The sequence below is a fragment of the Moschus berezovskii genome, chromosome 3, assembly GCF_049115385.1.
Source record: "Moschus berezovskii isolate FMDL1 chromosome 3, NW_MosBer_1.0, whole genome shotgun sequence".
In the NCBI taxonomy this organism is placed as follows: Eukaryota; Metazoa; Chordata; class Mammalia; order Artiodactyla; family Moschidae; genus Moschus; species Moschus berezovskii.
Genome location: NC_142462.1, coordinates 107,013,945 through 107,039,424, shown reverse-complemented (window position 1 = coordinate 107,039,424; position 25,480 = coordinate 107,013,945). Strand labels below are relative to the sequence as shown.

The window sequence follows — 25,480 nt, the reverse complement described above, 5'->3', positions numbered from 1 at the left end:
AGCATCAGAGTCTTTTCCAGTGAGTCAACTCGTCGCATGAGGTAGCCAAAGTATTGGAGTTTCAGCTTTATCATCAGTCCTTCCAATGAACACCCAGGACTGATCTCCTCTAGAATGGACTGGTTAGATCTCCTTGCAGTACAAGAGACTCTCAAGAGTCTTCTCCAACACCACAGTTCAAAAGCATCAATTCTTCGGCCATCAGCTTTCTTCGCAGTCCAACTCTCACATCCATACATGACCACGGGAAAAACCATAGCCTTGACTAGACGGACCTTTGTTGGCAAAGTAATGTCTCTGCTTTTTAATATACTATCAAGGTTGGTCATAACTTTCCTTCCAAGGAGTAAGCGTCTTTTAATTTCATGGCTGCAATCAGCATCTGCAGTGATTTTGGAGCCCCCAAAAATAAAGTCCTACACTGTTTCCACTGTTTTTCCATCTATTTCCCATGAAATGATGGGACCAGATGACATGATCTTTGTTTTCTGAATGTTGAGCTTCAAGACAACCTATTCACTCTCCTCTTTCACTTTCATCAAGAGGCTTTTGAGTTCCTCTTCACTTTCTGCCATAAGGGTGGTGTCATCTGCATATCTGAGGTTACTGATATTTCTCCTGGCAATCTTGATTCCAGCTTGTGCTTCTTCCAGCCCAGCGTTCCTCATGATGTACTCTGCATAGAAGTTAAATAAGCAGGGTGACAATACACAACCTTGACGTACTCCTTTTCCTATTTGGAACCAGTCTGTTGTTCCATGTACATTTCTGACTGTTGCTTCCTGACCTGCATACAGGTTTCTCAAGAGGCAGGTCAGGTGGTCTGGTATTCCCATCTCTTTCAGAATTTTCCACAGTTTATTGTGATCCACACAGTCAAAGGCTTTGGCATAGTCAATGATAATGTGTACAAAGTACTAAACATAGCAAACGCTCAGTAAATAGCTATAATTTTTACATTTTCATTATTAATGGAGAAAATAGTTTAGAGGGTAAAGAATGGTGTATCTATTCCAGAGGAATGGTTAAGTGTTAATACAAATGCTTAGAGGTAACAGAGGATGAATTATGAATATTGAAAGATGTGTGACATAGTACCTACAGGATAGGCTTGAAAATATTAGGAAAAGATAGCAAGATAAGTCAGGATCGAAATATTAATCCTGTATGAAATTTCTTTGAGTGAACTCTGGGAGTTGGTGATGGACTGGGAGGCCTGGCGTGCTGTGATTCATGGGGTCACGGACAGTCGGACACGACTGAGCGACTGAACTGAACTGATGAAATTTCTGAGTGCTACAAAACAGTTTATAGACAAAAAACAAAGAAGTTGTCCTTGACGCCTATATACTAATAATTCAGCTAAAGAGACTGCAACTTTAGGTGATAGGCAAGGGAGTTTAAAAAAAAAGAGAGGTAAGATGACCAGATCAACTCTTTTTGTGATAGATCCAGACAGGTTCAAAGGCTGTTATGAATTAAGGCTTGAGATGGATAGAACCGTGATTGTTGTGATAAACAGCAAGTTGCAAGTCAAAAAAATACTTTAGGTTTGCCAAAGGAACTCCTAAATAAAATGTAGGTGAAAGTGAACTACAGCATCTTGGTTAGCTTATACTTCTTTGCTCTTAGAAAAAGGATGGTAGCAACTGCCGTCTCAACATCATTATGAATAGAAGCAACCTATTGCTCATCCACTGAAAGGAGATGAAGACCTTGAAAAAGTCACTCCACTCTGCTAGTTTTTCCAGTTTAAAGCAGAAGCCTGGTTCTATGAAAGAGGTGCCACTCTTCATAGACAGTGATAACCATCTAAGGAATCAAGTAAAGGAATAAGATTAAATGACTAAGGAAGAATGAAGGAAGAGATATGGCAAGAACTGAGTTTCAGGTTTATCTTCTAGTTTGCCCGTGACACCCAACTTGCCAGAGGAGCTCTTGGGCACCTTCCAAATGATGATATACTTAGTTCCTAAAAAGTCACAAAACAGTCTCTTAAAATCATTCTGTTTTCAGACTTCCTATTCAGTAGTAGTTAAGACAAATGTTGGAATCAGACCAGGATGCAAAGCTCGACTCTGTCACTTACTAGTGATCAGCCTAGGCACCGTGTCATCATCTGAGCCTGGGAATAAGAACATCAAGCTCTCTGAAGGGTTGTGAGGGTTGAAGGAAATCATATATTTAAGGCTTGGCTCAGCTCATATCATTAGTATATGGAACGCTGAAATTTCCCGAAGTAACACTAGTATTTCCTTATGACAGTCTGGTGTCTAATTCCATGGTTCTCCTGCTCATCGGAATAACCAGGAGGGTTTGTTAAACACCGACTGCAGAGCCCCATTCCCACAGAGTTTCTCAAGCAGTAAGGCTGGGCTTCCCTGGTGGCTCAGAGGTTAAAGCGTCTGCCTCCAATGTGGGAGACCCGGGTTCGATCCCTGGATCGGGACGATCCCCTGGAGAAGGAAACGGTAACCCACTCCAGTATTCTTGCCTGGAGAATCCCATGGATGGAGAAGCCTGGTAGGCTACAGTCCACGGGGTCGCAAAGAGTAGGACACGACTGAGAGACGGAACGGAACAGAAGGCTGGGATAGAGTCCTAGAACTCACACTTCTAACTAGCTCCCACGTGAAGCTCATGAGGCTGGTCTGGGGACCACACTTTGAACTATTAGTCTGTCTAAAGTAATTTCTGATGCTACTGCCTAAGAAATTTTCTTAAGACTCCAGAGGGAGTCAGAATTGACTTACATTAAAAACCATAATAGTCTGCAAGTACATATGCAATAAAGAAGGAGGGGGAAAAAAACATCCACTGAGCTGGGACCTACATAATCCCTAAAGAGAAAGTTTTGGTTCCCCCTGCCCCAACCAACAGCCTTTTTCATAAAATGTTAGCATAGTTTTATTCTGTACAAATCTCAAGTGATTCATGTCAGACTAACTCCCCACAGAAATGTAGGCAGAATGAACAGATGGCTTTTTCCTTTCTAAATACTGTGTGTGTAACATATAATTTTTTTTTTTTTTTTTTTTTACTTAAGCAGTAAAACTCACTGGCTCCAGAGTCACATAGGGTCTAAATAAAATAATGTAAATGCATTCACAACCACAATTCTGAGGTCCTATTCACTTGCTCCTTTAATGCTGTGAACTGCTCCTACCCTATCAGTTCTGAGTTGGCCATGGATGAAAGGAGTTGCAGTAGATATAAAATCAAGAGCATAATAAATATAAAGATGAGGGTTTTCCCAAGCTTTTCTGCCTACCTCCAGGTTTCTTTTTTAAAGAAAAGAGCACAGCTCTTCATGGCATACACTTTCTCATCTCTCTATTCCTCTGATTAATGATCCCAGAAGACAAACAGCAGCTCTTCATATATACTGCAATGGTGTTTACATGTAGGTAGAAGAAAATTATAAGAGTATTTTTTTATTAAAAATGTAAACTTCCTTCCAAGTGAGCAATTTAAACATCCCTGTTTCATTTTAGGAATTTCACCTCTACCCTTCCCCAATTAAATGGATTTTCATCATCTCCAATTGCTACCAGCTTAAAAAAAAAAAAAAAAACAGGCAAAGGTACCACTCTTCAACCAGCAACAACATATAAAGACTTGGTGACCGTGGCAAAATTACATTAATTACCATAAACTAGCTGGGCACCTCCAAATTGAGGCTCTCAAAAGTAATTTACTACCATAAACTGACTCAATTATGGCAATTTTAATTTCATATTCTTATAGTTCCTTTTGACCATTTTTCCCCCTCCTGTAATTTGCTGGTCTTTAAAAAGGGCACTGTCACCTTTGGTTGGATCTTTTTTAATACTTCTCTTGTGTTGTTGGAAGAGGGTGTTTGCTATGACCAGTGCGTTCTCTTGGCAAAACTCTATTAGCCTTTGCCCTGCTTCATTTCGTGCTCCAAGGCCAAATTTGCCTGTTACTCCAGGTGTTTCTTGACTTCCTACTTTTGCATTCCAGTCCCCTATAATGAAAAGGACATCTTTTTTGGGTGTTAGTTCTAAAAGGTCTTGTAGGTCTTCATAGAACCGTTCAACTTCGGCTTCTTCAGCATTACTGGTTGGGGCATAGGCTTGGATTACTGTAATACTGAATGGTTTCCCTTGGAAACGAACAGAGATCATTCTGTCATTTTTAAGATTGCATCCAAGTACTGCATTTCGGACTCTTTTGTTGACCATGATGGCTACTCCATTTCTTCTAAGGGATTCCTGCCCACAGTAGTAGATATAATGGTCATCTGAGTTAAATTCACCCATTCCAGTCCATTTTAGTTCACTGATTCCTAGAATGTCGACGTTCAGTCTTGCCATCTCCTGTTTGACCACTTCCAATTTGCCTTGATTCATGGACCTAACATTCCAGGTTCCTATGCAATATTGCTCTTTACAGCATCGGACCTTGCTTCTAGCATCAGTCACATCCACAACTGGGTATTTGTTTTGCTTTGGTTCCATCCCTTCATTCTTTCTGGAGTTATTTCTCCACTGATCTCCAGTAGCACACTGGGCACCTACCGACCTAGGGAATTCCTCATTCACTATCCTATCATTTTGCCTTTTGATACTTACTGTTCATGGGGTTCTCTTCCAACAACACCAAGAGAAGACTCTAGACATGGACATCACCAGATGGTCAATACTGAAATCAGATTGATTATATTCTTTGCAGCCAAAGATGGAGAAGCTGTATACAGTTAGCAAAAACAAGACCAGGAGCTGACCGTGGCTGAGATCATGAACTCCTTATTGCCAAATTCAGACTCAAATTGAAGAAAGTAGGGAAAACCACTAGACCATTCAGATATGACCTAAATCAAATCCCTTATGATTATACAATGGAAGTAAGAAATAGATTTAAGGGTCTAGATCTGATAGATAGAGTGCCTGATGAACTATGGATGGAGGTTCGTGACATTGTACAGGAGACAGGGACCAAGACCATCCCTATGGAAAAGAAATGCAAAAAAGCAAAATGGCTGTCTGAGGAGGCCTTACAAATAGCTGTGAAAAGAAGAGAAGCGAAAAGTAAAGGAGGAAAGGAAAGATATAAGCATCTGAATGCAGAGTTCCAAAGAATAGCAAGGAGAGATAAGAAAGCCTTCCTCAGTGATTAATGCAAAGAAATAGAGGAAAACAACAGAATAGGAAAAACAAGAGATCTTTTCAAGAAAATTAGAGATATCAAGGGAACATTTCATGCAAAGATGGGCTCGATAAAGGACAGGAATGGTATGGACCTAACAGAAGCAGAAGATATTAAGAAGAGGTGGCAAGAATACACAGAAGAACTGTACAAAAAAGATCTTCACGACGAAGATAATCACGATGGCATGATCACTCACCTGGAACCAGACATCTTGGAATGTGAAGTCAAGTGGGCCTTAGAGAGCATCAGTATGAACAAAGCTAGTGGAGGTGATGGAATTCCAATTGAGCTATTTCAAATCCTGAAAGATGATGCTGTGAAAGTGCTGCACTCAATATGCCAGAAAATTTGGAAAACTCAGCAATGGCCACAGGACTGGGAAAGATCAGTCTTCATTCCAATCCCAAAGAAAGGCAATGCCAAAGAATGCTCAAACTACCGCACAATTGCACTCATCTCACACGCTAGTAAAGTCATGCTCAAAATTCTCCAAGCCAGGCTTCAGCAATATGTGAATCGTGAACTTCCAGATGTTCAAGCAGGTTTGAGAAAAGGTAGAGGCACCAGAGATCAAATTGCCAACATCCACTGGATCATGGAGAAAGCAAGAGAGTTTCAGAAAAACATCTATTTCTGCTTCATTGACTATGCCAAGGCCTTTGACTGTGTGGATCACAATAAACTGTGGAAAATTCTGACAGAGATGGGAATACCAGACCACCTGACCTGCCTCTTGAGAAACCTGGAGCAGGTCAGGAAGCAACAGTTAGAACTGGACATGGAACAACCGACTGGTTCCAAATAGGAAAAGGAGTACGTCAAGGTTGTATATTGTCACCCTGCTTATTTAACTTCTTTGCAGAGTACATCATGAGGAACGCTGGGCTGGAAGAAGCACAAGCTGGAATCAAGATTGCTAGGAGAAATATCAATAACCTCAGATATGCAGATGACACCACCCTTATGGCAGAAAGTGAAGAGGAACTCAAAGGCCTATTGATGAAAGTGAAAGAGGAGAGTGAAAAGGTTGGCTTGAAGCTTAACATTCAGAAAACGAAGATCATGGTATCTGGTCCCATCACTTCATGGGAAATAGATGGGGAAACAGTGGAAACAGTGTCAGACTTTATTTTTTTGGGCTCCAAAATCACTGCGGATGCTGATTGCAGCCAGGAAATTAAAAGACGCTTACTCCTTGGAAGGAAAGTTATGACCAGCCTAGATAGCATATTAAAAAGCAGAGACATTACTTTGCCAACCAAGGTCTGTCTAGTCAAGGCTATGGTTTTTCCCGTGGTCATGTATGGATGTGAGAGTTGGACTGTGAAGAAAGCTGATCGCCGAAGAATTGATGCTTTTGAACTGTGGTGCTGGAGAAGACTCTTGAGAGTCCCTTGGACTGCAAGGAGATCCAACCAGTCCATTCTAGAGGAGATCAATCCTGGGTGTTCATTGGAAGGACTTATGCTAAAGCTGAAACTCCAATACTTTGGCCACCTCATGCGACGAGTTGACTCACTGGAAAAGACTCTGATGCTGGGAGCGATTGGGGGTAGGAGGAGACGGGGACGACAGAGAATGAGGTGGCTGGATCGCATCACCGACTCGTTGGACATGAGTTTGAGTGAACTCCAGGAGTTAGTGATGGACAGGGAGGCCTGGCGTGCTGTGGTTCATGGGGTCACTAAGAGTCGGACACGACTGAGCGACTGAACTGAACTGAACTTTTTAATACTAGGTTTGTAACATTCTCTTGAAGCTTGAAATTAAACATTTTTTTTACCTACCAATTTAGTCCCTTCCCACTTGGCAAACATCTTTTGTGACTCTTGCATCTCTAATGGAGCTGAAAATTAAGATGACTTTTTTTGTTTAATTCTTTGGTATGCCAAAGAATCATCAATAACATTAGCATGGCTTTTTTCCATATAGTGGCCCAGGAGTTAAAATAAAAGCCTTACATTTCTACAGCACCTCATCCCCTGGAGGACCACAGTCCCCTTCACAAACCACACTCTGAGGACACACCTCCATGCCGCTCACCGACAGCTGCCCCTCAGCTAAATGCACGCTCTTACTAACTAGAATTTACTCAGAATTATTCCATAATAGCAGCTCTAATGATTCTAAAGAAAGACTTAGCACTCAAAGAAGGCAATTACACACAAAACATATCACTGAAAGAAGTGGATTCAGTTTACAGCAAGTGTGGTTCACTTACAGAAAGATATGAACAAGAACTTTCTTAATGTGGATAAGACAATCAAAATGAAAAATCAAATCATAAAATCTTTTTTTCCCCCAAGAACTAAGGGCAGTTTGGGGATCGTCTTGACTTAACCAACTAGCAGATTTGTCACCATTCTTCCAAAAGTATCATCAGTGCCCACGTCAGTCGCGTCCGACTCTTTTTGAGACCCCATGGACTGTAGCCTGCCAGGCTCCTCTGTCTGTGGGATTCTCCAGGCAATAGTGGAATGGGTTGCCATTTCCTCCTCCAGGGGATCTTCCCCACCCAGCAATCGAACCTGGGTCTCCTGCACTGCAGGCAGATTCTTTACCATCTAAGCCACCAGGGAAGCCCCTAAAAGTATTGTCATATTCATAGTAAAAATGATGCTGATAAGCAAGCACTGTTATCTATGGGGTTGGCCAAAAAGTTTGTTCGGGTTCTTCCATACCATCCTACAGAAAAACGCTAATGATCTTTTTGGCCAACCCAATACTAACAAGCCAATGATGGTCTCAATTAACAGTTTCTCTTGCCAACATTATTTCATGCCCCTTATGTGGAACCTGGAGCTATTCTGCCTGGTCAAGAGAAACCCCAGGGATGATTTCACTGTCATCCAGTGAAGGAGAGGATGAACTGCTCTCATGGGAACTCAGAAGTCTTTCAAAGTCTTCATTGTCACAAAGCTTTATGAGTCCTCTGCTATTAATACATGACTTTTAAATCTACAAAGTTCATCACAGTTACAAAGCATTTAAAATTCAATCCTAGGACTTTCCTGGTGGTCCAGTAGTTGGGAATCTGCCTGCCAGTGCAGCGGGCACAGGTTTGATCCTTGGCCCAAGAAGATTCCACATGCCGCAGGGCAACTGAACCCGTGGACCTCAACTACTGAGCCTGTGCTCCGCAGCAAGAGAAGTCACTGCAATGAGAAGTCCATGCACTGCAACGAGAGAGCAGTCTCCACGTGCTGCAACTAGAGAAAGTCCACACGTAGCAACGAAGACCCAGTGCAGCCCAGATAAATACATTAAAAAACATAAATAAAACACAATCCTAAAATCAACTGATCAGTTGATATGTATTGGGTATCTACTATTCATTCAAGAAATGTTAATTAGGTGCATACTGAACATAGGAAGTGGTACCAAATTTTGGGGCAGGCGGGGAACTCACAGTTAATAAACAATAGTCCCACTCATCCTCTCAAAAGGCTTAAAGACTAGTTGAAAAAGGAATCAAAAACTGAATGTGGGAAAGCGCGGTGAGAAACTGAATGACATATAAGAAATGATCCTCCAGAGGACTTCTACCTGACTGAAAAGATGTAGATTCAGCAACAAAAAATACAGAACTACAAGACATGTTGAACACGTAGTAATACAAGGGCAATGAGTTCTTGAAAGGAAATGCTCAGTGAATGCTTCCAGATGAGATAAGACAGAGTATACTGGAGCATATTAGAGAAGGTATTCAGGCATAAGGGCAAAGACAGTGGGAAGGATATACAGGATCAACAAGTGCTGCTGTGAGAAGGGACAGCGTCATATCTGGAGGACAGAGAGAGACTAATTTAACTAGAAAACAGCATCTCTACAGGACTTCCCAAATGGCTCAGTGGTAAAGAATCCACCTGCCATAGCAGGAAACTAAGAGACTTGGGTTCAATCCCTGGGTCAGGAAGATCCCCTGGAGAAGGAAATGGCAACCCACTCCAGTATTCTTGCCTGGAAAATTCCATGGACAGAGGAGCCTGGAGGGCTACAGTCCATAGGGTCACAAAGGAGTCAGACACGACTGAGCACAGCACAGCACACAGGACAAGGGTAAACTCAAGAAGGAAATACAGGCTTTGTCCAAATTGTGGGAGCACTTGAATGACTAAGAAAAAAAGAAAAAACCTGATACACAACCTAATTAATACAAGGAAATGGATCATTTGTAATAAACCTAAATTTAATTTGCATTTCCAGTCTGCTTCTTTTATTATATAATGATGCTACTACAAAGACTGGCACGGGCTCCACCACCATACCATACGGAGTCAAGCTTTTCCGTTGGAGCCCTTAGTCATCGAAAATCTTGGAATTATCACATTTTTACAGGATAGAGGTAGAGTCTATGATCACCTAACCCGAACACCCTTTTTCCTTAAATTAAAATCCTGGGAGGAGCAGGTGGGACAGGACTGGTATTCACTCCTGAAGCTCTGCTACTCCGCTGCACCCCAGGGAGGCCAGCTGGCAACCCTACGGGGTTATTAGGTGTCTCTAAAGAAGATCCTGACCCCATATCCAGCACCCCTCTCAATCAAAAGTATCCGCCTCCAGTGAGGGACCCTATTGACCTGCATCTCAAACAGAGGGGAGTAACTCTCTAAGATCAGGAGACTTTGTTGCTGGGTCAACCTCAGGGCAATGAATCTCCACTTTAGCTTATGTCAATCAGCAGAGCATCTAAAATGTGCCCGGGTGGAGGAAAACAAGAGGTGGTATTTCTTTCTGATCACAGCAGGTGAACAGATCAACCAGGACCCAGAATCAGAGAAGAAAGAAAGAAAAGAGCTGCAGGGATGTTCAGTCTATTTCCCAACTGATACATATTCAGTGCTGTCAGGATCAATTGGCCAATGATACTCAATTCCACTTTCCTAGGGGACCATCCTATGGACCAACAGTTCTCACTGTAGAAATAACCCGACAAGTCAGTTGACATTCTGCATGGCTGTCTTTCTGCTGTGCTCATCTATACTACTGTATTCATTTCACATTTAAATTTTTAAAAATCACTGTAAAGGTCTCACCCCCATTGTTCCCAAGTTCAACACCTGCATTCAAATTTCCAATCAAAAGCATCAGACCTACATTATCCATCGTGACTTTGTATTCCTTTTCTCAATATGAGCAGAGACTTCCATCCTTGTTGATCCCTTGATTAAAAACATAGTTGACTATAAACACGTACTTAATTTTACTCTGGCGCCCTTTTTGATGATCTGCTCTCTGTGAAAACACTTGAGCAACCCCTCAAAAGTCCTCTGCATCATATCAATGCCAACTATTGAAGAGTCATGACTCTCTGAGTGACTAACTTCACAATGACGCTTGTTTCTTCAGTGTCATCCCATCTCCGAAAAGGTTAACCTCTGTTGGTTTCCGTGCTTGTTTCTAAACATGCCAGTTCTCCAAAAAGCACTGAGACGTGCCTCATCCCGAGTCCTTCATCCCTACAGATGCTCGGCTTGGGACTCCCACCCGTTTGTCTGTCATTCTGGTGCACACGTGCCTGACACTCGAGGCAGCAACCCAGATGCTGTCTCCCCAAAACTGGGGAGATGGAGATGATCAGTCCCAGCTCCGGGAGGAGATGCTGTTTCGTGCAGCACAGCCCAGAATAGCGCTGGCCTTTTTCATTGCCATATCACGCTGCTAACACATAACTAATGTGCTGTCATTTATCACCCCCGGGAGACTGGCTATTCCGTGCTGAGGTTCCGTCATCTGCTGCAGTTCACTTAGAGGCAGCCCTGGTTCTCCTTAGATGGAATCCTATCCCAAGTGGTGCCTTTTGCTGTCATTGTTCACTTTTTATTTTTTAAAAATCCTTCAAAACTTTTAGGGAGCTCATCAAAAAAGATTCATGCCACTCACTACTATGCCACTCCGACAACACCAACAAAGACTTCTGGGAAGACCAGAAACACTTAAAAAAAAAATTGCACCTTTGAATGCTATACAATTGGCTATAATCTTAAGGACAAAATAACTTAAAATGATTCTGAAGACAATTCTGTGAAGGGCTCAGGTCTTTTCAGCACCTGAATGGTATTATAGGTATATATTTGGCAGCAAAACTGTATTCTGTCCATCCTTCTATAACTAAGCAAACGTGTACATGACACATAGGTGGTGAATGAGATGCTGTAAAGCAGTTTGAGAGATCTCTGAGTAAAGCTTCTTAAGCTCCTTTAAGTTAGGCAGGACTTTTAATGACTATATTTACTTTTTGTGGCTTCCCATTAACCACATTCCCTGGAGTTCTGATGGATCTGAGAGAAGAAATAGGGAACGTATCAGGAAACTCTTGATACCAGCCTCACATACCAGTTTTCAGTCATGATGTAGCCACGGTGTAGCCCGGTCCAGGGATTATAAGGGAAATAAACCTCAAATCACCCCAACTCCAAAGTCTCTTCCTTATGGCTGGCCCAATGGACTTTTTGTCCTGCTTGCTTTGTTTGTTCACTTCCTCTGGGGGTCACTTGCAGATCTGTTAAAATAGGTTTTTATTCCCTCTCCAAGGTGTCTGGCCACATCCCCTAAGGAATGGCCAGATCCTGAAAGCCACCATCTCTAACTGGAACAGCATTTGCGTCCTGCTCAAAAATTGCTACTGTATCAACCACACAAAATGGAAAAATGCAGACACAAAGAAAGGCAAAATGTGGCATCACTGTTAAGAAGCCTCAATCTCTAGGAACTATAAAATATGCTGGTTGGAGCAACACTGGAGAGCGGATTAAACTGATGGACTACCAAAGGAAAGCAGGGCTTCCCAGGTGGTGCAATGGTACAGAATCTGCCTGCCAACGCAGGAGACGCACGTTTGATCTCTGAGTTGGGAAGATCCCCTGGAAAAGGAAATAGCAACCCACTCCAGTATTCTTGCCTAGAAAATCCCATGAACAGGGGAGTCTGACAGGCAAAGGTCCATGGGGTCACAAAAGAGTCAGACATGACTGAGCGCACACACATGCACCTTGCTTCATTCTCACACTCATGAGCTTCTGAGCTGGTCTATTGTATAGATTCAGCTATTATCCACAGGCAGACAGATGGTCCCTAAATTTCTATCTCTCACCCTAAGCTCTCCCCTAGCCTCCAGGGTCCCATCTCTGGTTGCCTGAAACACAGTTCTATGGGGATATTCTGTTAACACCTCACACTTAACAAGCACAAAGCACTATCTTCTTGATCCTAATTCCCAACCACACAGGCTCAAAGCTTCACCCTGACTTGAGACTCTCCATTGCTTAGTCGTGTTAAAACGCTCAGAAAATTCACTCTTTCAAAATCTTTCTCGGCTCTGTGTTCTTTCCCTTCACGGGCCCTGCCCTCGTCTAGCCCCTCTTTCCTGTATTGATGGAACTTGCCTTCTAATTCTCTTCTCTCCATCCATTTCCTTCTCAGTGATTCACTGTGAACACTGCTGCCAGGAAACTCCTCCTAAAAATACTTCTTTCACCATTTCACTCTTCTACTGAAAAAGTATAACATCAAGCATCATCTATGAAGTAATCATGCCCTCCTCAAAACAATTTAAATCTGATGAAGCCTCCTGACCTAAGTTAGGAACATCAATAAATAGCAAAAGACACCATGGGGAAGCAATCACTAAAAGCCAGAATGTAGGAAATTCTACAGGACAAATGATCTGGCTTTGTCAATAAATAAATCTCAAGAGGTAAAAATGAGACGGACAGGAAATGATACATTAAAAGAGTTTTAAGAAACTTAATAACCACACTGTTGTGTTTAAACCTTATTTGAATCCTGATTCAGACAAACTGTAAAATACATACAATTCGGACATGTGAGGAACGGGAAATGTGAACACTGACTGGATATGTGATAGTAAGAAAATTATGCCTTTAGGTATGACTATGGTTTTTAAAAGGAGACCTTATCTTTCTGAGATTCACACTGGACTACAGATAAAACAATGTGCTCCCTAGGACTTTTTTAAAATAAGGGAAAGGGAAATGGGCAGAGGTAGAAATGAGACAACAGTACTGTATATTGGTAGCACTGGAAACTGTGAAAACATGACAATGGGTGCATGGGGGTTCGTTATACATTTCTCTGTAGTTCTGAACATGTTTGGTGTTTTCCATAGTAAAAACAACAACAACAAAAACTGTAATGGCAGCCTATGGCCAAAAGGGGCAAGTCCAAACTGCCCAGTCTCTATTATTTAAAGATCTCTATGGCAGTCAAAGTTATTCAAACTTATTTTTGGTAACACTTTCCAAAACTGATCCAAAAAACCTCCATTCTCCCTAGCCCTCTATAATACTACTGGTATTACATATTCAACCCTAATCATGTTTGGATGTTCCAAATCTCTCAGTGCCCATGAGCTCAAGTACTTTAACCCATTCTGACCTCTTCCTCTGTGATCTTCTCTGAAATTTTTCCCTGGGACCATAACAGCTCTGTATTATTGTTAGTTATGTTTTCGTCCCAACTCCCTGAAAAATTAATTTCATAAACTTCTTTTACCTATACATCTTAAAAAAGAAATGCCTTTTCCCTTAGTTAACAACAACAAACTTCCATTAATATAAATCTGAAAAACTCATACAAGTAATAAATAGGGGTGGGGAGAGAAGAAACAAAATATCTGTTTCTTATGTTTGCTGCCTTTGGGCTACTAAGTAAGTAAAGTTGACCAAAATCTCTAAATGGAGATTAATTACAGCACAGTCATTTAGTTCTCCTTTCCCCTTTAAAGTGTGTAGATATTAAACAGCATTTTCCTGTCTTTATGGAGTTTCAACACATTATCAGTATTTACTTCATAGAACACACACTCCCTCCTAAACATGCCACAGAGACACATCTTTCCAAATAAAACTAAACTCACTTCTCTTACACACTTCTCCCAGCCCTTAAGACTTGTCTCCTAACAGTCTTGGTTTTAATATGACCACATCTATAACTACTTGCTCATCGTAGCTCTTAACCAGATTGTGTACCAGAATCGGTTGGAATTCTATTAAAAGAGGCTTTGTAGATATAGGATCCACAGGTCATTCCAATTGGGAGGAATGTTCAATGACTACTAATAGCTGTGACTACTAAGATATTCAGAACATTCAGGTTATCAAAACTGAAGCCACTGGCAAAAAACATAAATGAGATCATTTTTTTGACCTTATTATAGGGTAAGTTCAGTTCAGCTCAGTCGTGTCCAACTCTCCACGACCCCATGAATCACAGCACGCCAGGCCTCCCTGTCCATCACCAACTCCCGGAGTTCACTCAAACTCATGTCCACAGAGTCGGTGATGCCATCCAGCCATCTCATTCTCTGTCGTCCCCGTCTCCTCCCGCCCCCAACCTTTCCCAGCATCAGAGTCTTTTCCAGTGAGTCAACTCGTCGCATGAGGTGGCCAAAGTATTGCAGTTTCAGCTTTAGCATCGGTCCTTCCAATGAACACCCAGGATTGATCTCCTTTAGAATGGACTGATTGGATCTCCTTGCAGTCCAAGGGACTCTCAAGAGTCTTCTCCAACACCACAGTTCAAAAGCATCAATTCTTCGGCGATCAGCTTTCTTCACAGTCCAACTCTCACATCCATACATGACCAAGGGAAAAACCACAGCCTTGACTAGACCGACCTTTGTTGGCAAGGTAATGTCTCTGCTTTTTAATATACTATAGGGTAAAGCAAGGGCTTAAACCAATTTTAGTGTACTTAACAAAATACCTGGCATTTTAGGATTGGAAAAGCCAAATCTCTATTCAGTGACTGATATCCACTGAATCTTGAAATCTTTAATTTTCACAATTTGAAAACATGTATACATATACAGGAATAAATAAAACTTCTTTACATACACTTAGTAAAATTCCTAATAAGACATATTCTTCAACCCAAAATCTTTAAAAATACAAGAACTAAAATCATTTTGACTAAATGAGTCAACTAAAAATATCATAGGTTTTCCAAATGAATGTCAATATGTCAAACTGCAAGCCAAGGCATACATTTAAATCACTGACTGAAACATATTTAAAGAAGGCCAGGGAAAGCCGAGTTCTACATATGACTCTTCGGCGCTGTAACGGAGCCTTGAACTTGTGCAACTGCCATAAACGCACTGGGAACCAGAGGGATCTCTTTGGCTGCCCAGCACTTCCTGCTTTCAGTAACGAACATAAAACAACCTACGGAGGGTCCCAGGTGATGGAAACTGACTTAAATTTAGAGGAAGATTTCTACTTTAACTTTCACATGTTAACTGCATTCCACTCATCGGGCAGCATACTATCCATTGACAAGACAGAACAAACATCCTAGCACCTTTCTGAAGACTCAATGGCCTGGCTGACAGCATCTTTAATATGCCACTCAAAATAGCAGCTATCAAAGAGCTTTAAAGGCTGAGAAATGAAGAGAAACTATTTCTGCAAGAATAATCTCACAAGTTATCTGGCCTAAAATACTTGGGGGCAGGAGGGGAACCTAGTTTTCCTCTAAGGGGAATGGAATCCTCAGCTAACCAAAATATCAAATGAAATAAAAATCTAAGAATAACCTAGTTTCAGACGTGGATTCAAAATAGAAATTGCATGTGTCTCCTTGAAAAACCCTCCAGGTCATGGGGTAGTACCAATATGATTTGTGGATTTTCATACCTGACAGCAAACTTCAAGTTCTCTCTGCATGAGGGTAGTTTTATCACTGTTTAAGCATTTCAGTGGCAGTTAACAAAAGTAATATGATGTTCCATTCTGTCTCTGTTCATTTCCAGAAAAAGAGATCGGGGCACTGTAAAGTGAAGTGTCTTGTGGTGTCACTGCCACTGGTTCGACAGTGTAATTACAACCCCTGCTTCCATCTGCACAACAGTACCTAGTACATTCAGGGGTCGGTTACACACATAAGCCAACAATGACAAAGCAAGCAGTTTTGTTTTGAAAAGACATGTGGGAAAAAATGAGATTTTTTTTCTCCAGAATCAAAACACCTGAAAGACATGTTTGTTCAAAGTGATCCCTCTTATTTCCTCTGTTAAATCCCACAAGAAATGGAGTATTTTGTGTTTCTAGTACACTGCAGTCTTAGACACTTGAAAATGTGCAGTCAACAGTATGACAGGCATGTCATCAAGCAGGTGACATTTTGGAAGGTGCTGCTGCTGCTCAGAGGGACAAAAACATGTATTCCTATTATCACAGTTTCAAAAAGAGTGTAAAATTGAAAAGGGAGTTCAACGGTGTGTGGTCACAGAGCCGACACCAGGAGAAAACGCTGACACCCTGTTACTGCGATAGCTACAGCCTTGTCTCCACACATGGCTGTCTCCAGACACAAACACGCAGAGACAAATGAGCCTTCCAACTACACAACGGATTCTGCCTGCCAGGGACAGCCCAGGTTCCAGTGGAGAAAGGCTGCCAAAGTCTCTACATGATCAAAAATTGTTTTCTTTTCCAAGATTTAATACACAAAAGAACATTTCAATTTTTCAGCAAGAAACACTTTCCATTCAAAGAAACACTGAAATTCGAACTCTAAACACTTGAAACTCCATTTATATGATCCCATCACCTTCATTCATGCAGGTACATGCTTACCTGCAGGCATCCATGGTTCTCAGCTTTGTCTCTTCTCCAAGAATGATCTTAACCTAAAGAGGATTCCACCAACAAGTGTAAGAAAACTAAATTGGCCCTAAGCTCCAATACTTTGGCCACCTGATGAGAAGAGCCAACTCTCTGGAAAAGACCCTGATGCTGGGAAATATCGAGAGCAGAAGGGGACAATAGATGATGAGAGCACATAGTTGGCCCCAACAGCTTAAACACTAAAACATCACTAAAATATCTGTCATACGAAAAAGCACCAAAAGTCAACGACATGGTTTTAGAGTTTCCAAAAGATGCCTAAAGGTTTACAAATCTTTCTCTCTTCACTGTACTCCTCTAACATGCTCCATGAAAGCCTGTTGTTTACTCCACTATAAGATGACATCTCAAAATAATATAAACCACTGACTCTCCTTAGCCTACAAAATACTAATAGTAGCCTAGGCTTCGTCTCCAGCCTCTACACCCAGCCCTTTCAACGCTACCATATTAATCCAACTTCATCTCACTACACGCCAGTCAAAATCCACAATGGGCCAGGATCACCTAAAACAAAGGTCCTCAAACTTGGATGTGCATATAGTTCACCTGAAAGGATTATTAAATTACAGAATGTATGGCCGCACCCCTAGACTTCCTGATTCAGTAACTCTGAAGCAGGCATAAAGACCTGCATTTTTAACATGCTCCCAGGTAACACAGATACTGCTGGTCCAAGAAACATACTTTGAGAACCACTGGCCCAACGCAACAGTTCCCAATTACAGGATCTCAAACAAATGAATCACCTTAGGAGCTGAAACAACAACCCCACAAAATCCAGTGCTTATCCACAGTGATCCTTATTCAGAAGGTCAAGGATGGGACTAGATATCAAACTGGAGGTAAATTTTCCTGACCTTTCAAGATGATATACACCAACCTTTTTCTGGCTTGTACTATTTCTGATGAGAAGTTAGTGAAAAAAAATTTTTATCACTGGTTCCCTACAGGCAATGTGTCCTTTTTTCCTCTGGCTTCCTTGAAGATTTTTTCTTTGCTTTTCAGATACCTGATGATAATATGTCTAGGTATGGTATTCTTTGTGTTAATCTTCCTTGTAATTTGTTGAGCTTCTTGTATCTGTGGGTTTACCTTTTTCAACAAATTTAGAAATTTTGGGTCACTGTTTCTTCCAATAACTAACCGCCCCAATCTCTCTCCCCACTGTCTGTACTTGCAGCCACACAAATGTTGGATTCCATGATCCTGTCCCATAGGACATTATGGCTAGTTCACTTTTCTCCTCAGTCTATCTTCTCCCTGTACTTTAGTTTTGGTTGGTTTTGATAGATTTTTCTTGAAGTTTTCTGATTCTTTCTTCTACAGCATGCAATCTGTGGCTAAATACATCTGGCATATTCTTCATTTCAGATATTAATCTTTATCATGTTTTAAAAATTCTAGTGATGAGTCATAGTTTTCAGATTTTTTGCAAGTATAATAATTGTATGCTAGACAATGTGGTGAATCATTATTGAGAATCTGGATTATGTTACTTTGGAGTCAGTTTCGTTCTGGCAGGCAGTTAATTCACGAGTGGATAGGCTAACACTGTAGAAACTTGGAGCTTTATGTGAAAGTATAGTATTCCTTACTATATGGCTAGAATAGCCCAAGTCCTAAAACTAACCTTTCTGGGGACATCTGAAAGCACAAGATATTCACCAAGTTCTCCTTACACTGGCTGGTCTGAATGCCAATGCTTCCCAGCATTTGGCAACTGGTACAATTTCCATTCAGTTCACAGTCCCACGATAGCTATTTGCCACACCTTGGAGTATGTGAAACTTCATCTCTGACCAAAGGCTCAATAGCACTCATTTCGGATTTCTGGGGCTCCTTCACTCTACAATTCCCTCTCCTTTGGTATCCTAATCCACAAACTGCAGCTGTTCCATCCCTGAAACCTGACCTCTGCTTCATCCACTTAGAGTCTGCTAATGTCTGTTCACTTTCCTATGTCACAGTTTGAAAAGCATCCCCAGAGAAGAACCTGGGATGAAGGTGAAACTGACCTCATGTAGTCTCCTCTCAACTAACCATTCTGATTACCTGAGTCCATCCAGTTTTCAAGTCACTTTGGGTAGGAGGTAACCTCATCATGGACAGAACTAGATGAATTTAATTCTAACTATTTTTGAAACAGCTTTAAAAATCTATTATCTTAGCAACTATACATCAATAAAAATTAATTTTAAAAAATCTACTGTCTTATCCTTAAAATAAGCATGTAACCTGAAAAGCTTATGTTTCCATGACAGATGAATAAACCAAGACATAAAATATTAAATAACCAGTTTCTGAGAAATAAAGATATTTTATTCAATACACAAATATTCAACAAGCACCTACTATGGTTGCATGGTAATCGACATAGCAGCAAAACAAACTCAAGGAATATAGTTGCAATCTATATTCTTTATACTGAACCATCAATAAAGCACAGACTACATCCAAAAAACTGTCTAATGAATGAATAACCAGGAATCGATCAATCCACCAAGAGCATGCCTATAACTCTCGAAAATGACTACAATTTACATTCATGATTTATTTTTTCCCGCAAAGACTCCTATTTTCTATGCAAATAATTTCATTTCTACATAGTTACATTTTTCAATTCCCTGCATATACTTATTATTTTTCCTATTAGTAGATGATGTCTAACCAAGTCACTTCTATTGAGCTATGTCAAATTTGTTTCAGCTAACTCTTAATTGTATTTCTCATTTTCATCTGGCCAAATCAAATACATTTTCCTGGCACATGGAGAGAAATTATAATAAAATTTCTAAGTACCACCTCTGCAGCATCACACCAAACACTAATATCATTGCTCTGATCATCAACAAACCAAAGTGATGCATTTATACTTTACAGGTTTATCTTCATCTCTCAATATAAGCTCTTGACCTGTCTTTTACCACAATGTATTCAAGAGCTGACTGTACGAAAAATGGTCATAAAATTGAGCTACATGTATGTTTATAAAAGTGTTTAAGAACATTTTCATATTGATTAAACATATGACTAACTCCAGTGAAGTAATGTACATTACAACAAGTACAGTCAAATACTATAGATACCTGACTGCTACATATTAAGAATGTCCCAATTTTAAAGTCTGGCCAAAAAAACTTTGTTTTAAAGGTATTTTGAAGATGACAGAACTCCATAACATCAGCAACCATCACCTTTAAATAGAAACACCACATTCTGACTCTGTTTATGAATAAGGAAATATTTTAGGTGACTGGTTTTTTTATGTTCCTGCCTATTATTCTGAATCAAGATGGCACCCTTTGTCAAAGGACCTTACCTGCAGAACATCTTGGATCTTCACCCACACATCTGCCATGTCATACAATTTGACATCTTCCTGCTGACTCAGTGGAGTCACCACAGTGTCTTGCAGGTATCCCAGGACCACAGAGTGTGCAGTGGCTACAGCGTTAAACTTGTCGAACAGCAACTCCAGCAGTTCTAGAAGTAACCTAGTAAAAAAACAAACATTTACATATACACACATACATACACACAACTGACTGACATTGGGCTGCAAGAAAAACATCAAGCTAAAGTAGCACACGGTCATGTTAAACAACACATTGCATTTCAACAGGTTGCACTTCAAGTAGTTGTCTAAGCAACCTCTGAAATTTTATCTGGGCCCCAGTTTCCCCTGTTATAAAACGGACATGGTGAAATCTGACAGAGAAATACAAGGATTATACATCAGTTAACACATGAGATCTAAGAAAATAATACAAATGAATCTACACACAAAACAGAAAAAGAATCACAGATATAGAAGACAAACTTATAGTTACCAAATGGGAAAGGGAGGAGGGAGGGATAAATTAGTAGTATTGGATCAAGAGATACAAACCACTATAAATAAAATAGATATTAAGAATTTATTGTATAGTGCAGGGAACTATATTTAATAAGATAAATCTGTAGTGGAAAATAATATATAAATATAGAGAGAATCTCTACATAAATATATAGAGAATTGAATCATTCTGCTGTACATCTGAAGCTAATGTTGTAAATCAATTATACTTCAATTTTTAAAAATGGACATGGTGTAAAAATTTTAAAGAGAATTGTAAAGGCCATAAACCAGCAGTAGCAGCTCAATACACAACTATTTCCTTTTTAACATCATTCAGTGATCACTATACTGTATGTTCATATAAGAAGTTTTTCTAAGGAATTCAGGCAATCTTTCAGATAACAGTTCAAATGTTACACAGAATATGCTATTCTCTAGCAATAAATTGGGCACTCTGGTAAGGACACTAATCCTTTTAGTCACGGAAAGCTGAGCTTTCTCCCATTCAAATGTGTGGCCTAACTTGCCTGAAAAAAAAAAAAATACACACCTGCCAAGCAATCTGACTTTCACCACAGGGAGCAGCTTAAGGCCTCCGCATTATCTCATTTTTCGTAGTGAGAGATGCTGGACACATATTATTACATCAATTGTATATACTCAAGGGCACAAAATGAGGTTGCAAAGCAGCTGAGCCTAGAACAAAAGCTGATTTCCATGCCAGTGCATCCAGCCATCTACCTCTCACTGTACTTTTACAACGTAAATGTATATTCAGAGATGGCTCAGAGCCTATATCATGGATGCAGAGTGATTCCCCCATCTCTGAGCCTTACAGCATCACTGATCACCCACGCATGGAATCATTCTTTCCTTTTCTGGACTTGAATAGTAGTATATCCCACTTTTAAGGAACTTATCGCATGCAGCTGACATACGTGACTCAATCAATGTGGGTCACATTTATTTCTATACAGACATTTCACCTCCCTTCCCCATTACTCGTCTTTTAGAGCAGACATTGCTTTGTACGTCACTGTATACACTGGAGCACTCAGAAGAATGATCAGCAAATATCTGCTAAATGAATTTCATGTGTATACCATGAACAAGAGCACAGACAATCTTGGAATGTGACTTTTATTGTATAATCTGTGGCTCTCAGTTCATAGTTCCTAAGGAGACTTATGAATCAACCTGGAAAGTAGAAAAGGAAAGCAAAAGAGCTTGCTGGCGATGTCGATTAACAAGATTTTATTACCATAAATAAGAGGCTATAACTACAATCTCATCAAAACGTATAGCATATTATCTATTCCTATGGCTTCTTTACTGCCCAATTACTATAATTAATGTGCTAACGTGACAGCCAGTAACCATCTTATGATAAAACCCTAGTATCTCTTTGACATTTTAATTTAGACAAGACAAAATCAATAAAAAATTATGTAGGCCTCCCAGTCTGGAATATACATATATAATTCAGAATTATACACCGTATTTGTAAACAGGACCCATTTTACCTTTGAATGAGGATGTTTTAAAAATCTTTTAAAGGTCAATTCACACTTATACTCACATTTACCTAAAATAATTCTTCATATTCACCTCTGTTATATGACATCTACTCACATATCAGCAGAGAGCAGTACAACGGACAGGAATATATATATAACTTAACAACTGAAATAGTTAACTTCAGTGTAGGTAAATAATCTGGGTAAGAATGGTATCTGGCATCAGACAGAGAATATCCCTGATTAAGCTAAGGTTCTACTTTTCAAATAAAGATTTATGCTGAGTGTGTAAAGTGTGGTTCCCAAATGTCAGTCCACAAACCACAATGCATTTTTCAGTGGTAGAGAGAAAAGACCATACGCTGACGTTTTACAAAAGTAAATGTATTTAATTTTATCCTTTTGGTATTCTCTTGATAAGAAAAATCTTATTTCCATGACAGCAGCTACATTGCCAAATGTCCTTACTTGACAAAACTAAAATCTAGTAACACTATGCTATACCCCAACATTTCCAAAATGATTTTTTATGGGGTCACAAAGAGTCGGACACGACTGAGATGATTTGGTACAGCACAGCATAGGTGATTTATAATGTCTTGTTAGTTTCAGGTGTATAGCAAAGTGATTTAGTTATACATAAACAACCATCTATTGTTTATTGGATTCTTTTAACATATAGGTTATTACAGAATACTGAGTAGAGTTCCCTGTGCTATACAGTAGGTCCTTATTGATTATTTTATATATAGTATTGGGTATATGTTAATCCCAATCTCTTAATTTATCCCTCCCCCTCATCTTTCCCCTTTGGTAACCATAAGTTTGTTTTCCAAATCTGAGTCTGATTCTGTTGAAATGATACTGAATGAAATGAAATGAAATATTGTTTCATGACTTTCAAAAGCATGAGACAAATTGGTGCCCAACTTCCCAATGGCATGAAGTTCTAGGTACAGGCCTAACAAACCCGAGATAAAACACACTGGAAGAGAGCCCGCTCCTCCAAAGGGAGGGGCTGTTGCTGGTTAACTCCAGGGCCACCAGATTCCATGACTGCATACACCTTGGCTACTACTCAGGACAAGAGCAACTCAGCAATGAGGGGCAGTGCTCTGTTTAGAAAAGAAACCTAAGGGGGAATTGAGTTGTAACACTAGATCCATGGCATCATAACATTATAGAAATAGCAATCTCTGATTAAAATGCTGAGACAGGGCCACTGCACCTGGAGGATCAAGACCAAGATAGATCTGTTGCAGTGTGACCATCAAGAGTCATACGAGAGGCTACATGGGGAAGAAAAGAAGGAGAAGAGCCTTCTTCTCAGGCCAGAAGTGGAGAGATTCTACCTGCCACTTAGGCTACTTTGAAACATCCACCAATTTCCAAGACAGGAAAACCTCCTCTGCCTCCCCACAGAACAATCTTGAATATACCAATAAAACCTGTAGCTCAGAAACTAAAATTTAAAACTTTTATGCTGCAAGTGGTATCATCCAGAAAGTGAAACAGCAACTCAAGAAATGGGAGAAAAATATTCACAAATAATTTACCTGATAAAGGATTTGTATTTAAAATATCTCAAGATTTCTTATAACTAGAAGACAACCAAATTCTAAATTGGACAAAGGATTTGAATGTATTAAACACAGTTCTCCAAAGAAGATATATGACTGGACAATAAGCAAACAGAAGATGCTCAACATCTTAGCCATCAGAGAAATGCAAACCAAGACCAGGAGATACCATTTCAACCTACCTGGATGGCTATTGAAAAAAACAGGCAAAAAAGCATCGGAAAGGATGCAGAGAAATCTGAACTCTCAAACAGTGCTGGTGAAAATGCACAATGATGCAACTGCTTTGGAAAACAGTTGGTGGTCCCTCAAAACATTAAACATAGAATTACCGTATGGACCCGGAAATTCCACTCCTAGGTATGTACCCAAGAAAAACAAAAACACACATATGCACACAAACATGTACACAAATGCTGACTGCAGCATTATTCATCATATTAAAATATTAGTAAAACAATAATAGTAAAATCCTAAAAGTAGAAATAATCCAAATATCCATCAACTGACAAATGGACCAAAAAGAAGTGGCACATTCATACCATAGAATATAATTTAGCTATCAAAGGAGATGAAGTACTAATACATGCGACAACATGAACCTTGAAAACGTTATGCTAAGTGAAAAAAGCCACAGAAGACTACATATTGTGTGATTCTATTTATATGAAATACTCAGAATAGGCAAAGTCTACAGACGGAAAATATGTCAGTGGTTACTTAGGTAGGTGGGAATTGCCCACCACAGCATATGGGGTTTGTTTTGCAGCAGGGAACAAAAATGTTCTGGAACTACATGGCAGTGATGGCTTCCCACCCTATGAATGTACTAAAAACCACGTTTTGAGCTGTGATTTGTGTAGTATGTGAACTATATCTCAATAGATCTTTTTTTTTTTTTTTAATCATCAGCTGTGGCTCCGAGTTAGGACACTGAGGTCTCAACCCCTCCCCTGTGGTGAAGCAAAAATATACAACAGTGAAAAAAGGAATCTGATGTCTCAAAAAGTGAAGGATTATTAATACTGATTCCTGTAGACTCTCACTACCAGGAGGACATTAACTTTCCTCTTTTGGTTCACTTGTTTTGTTTTTTCCCTGCCTTTCTCATATAAATAACCTGCAAAGAAGCAAGAGATGCACATTCTTTCCCAACACTGAAAATTCCCAATCCCGTAATTACGAGAAAATCTGTCAACTTCTCCAAGTGTCCCCATCTGAAAAACCAAAGTATTAATTAATAGCTGTTCCAGGAGCCTCACACGACTGAAGGATGGATCACGTTAGAAAGTGGACAGAATTAGTTAAGGCAATGGTACCATAATTAAAGAGGGCGGAGGGTTGAGGATCCCTTTGTTGGGGTTGAGCAACTCTGAAGACAATGGTTACCCTTTCTGATAGAAAGACGGAGAGAGAGTGGGGAGGGCAAAAGGGTGGGGGGTAGAGAAAGAGAAGGAGAATGAATTAAAGTGAAGACAGAAATTACTGAAGGATTCCTTCTGGGTTTAGATTTGACAATGTTAAGTTTAAGGTGTTATGCACTGGTACTTGTATATGCAAGTCAGGAGCTCAGGAGACAGACTGATACTGGAAATTTACAAAGTGATAAATATTTGAGGGGATGAGATTACTCAGGGATAATATGCAGAGTAAGAAAAGCAAGCCAGATCCAGCGTCAACACTTCCTGAAATAGCAGCTGTGAAAAGATGGTTAGGAAG

The 25,480-nt window shown here is 40.1% G+C and overlaps 1 protein-coding gene across 2 annotated transcripts in view; it reads right to left on the bottom strand.

The window, feature by feature from the left end:
* EXOC4 (exocyst complex component 4) overlaps window positions 1–25,480 on the bottom strand; it is an 853,359-nt gene that overhangs the window by 723,245 nt on the left and 104,634 nt on the right. For both annotated transcript variants that reach the window (XM_055421289.2, XM_088834671.1), the window contains exon 7: window positions 20,146–20,320. In XM_055421289.2, coding sequence (XP_055277264.2) covers window positions 20,146–20,320 — 175 coding nt within the window. The remainder of the gene's footprint in view (window positions 1–20,145; window positions 20,321–25,480) is intronic.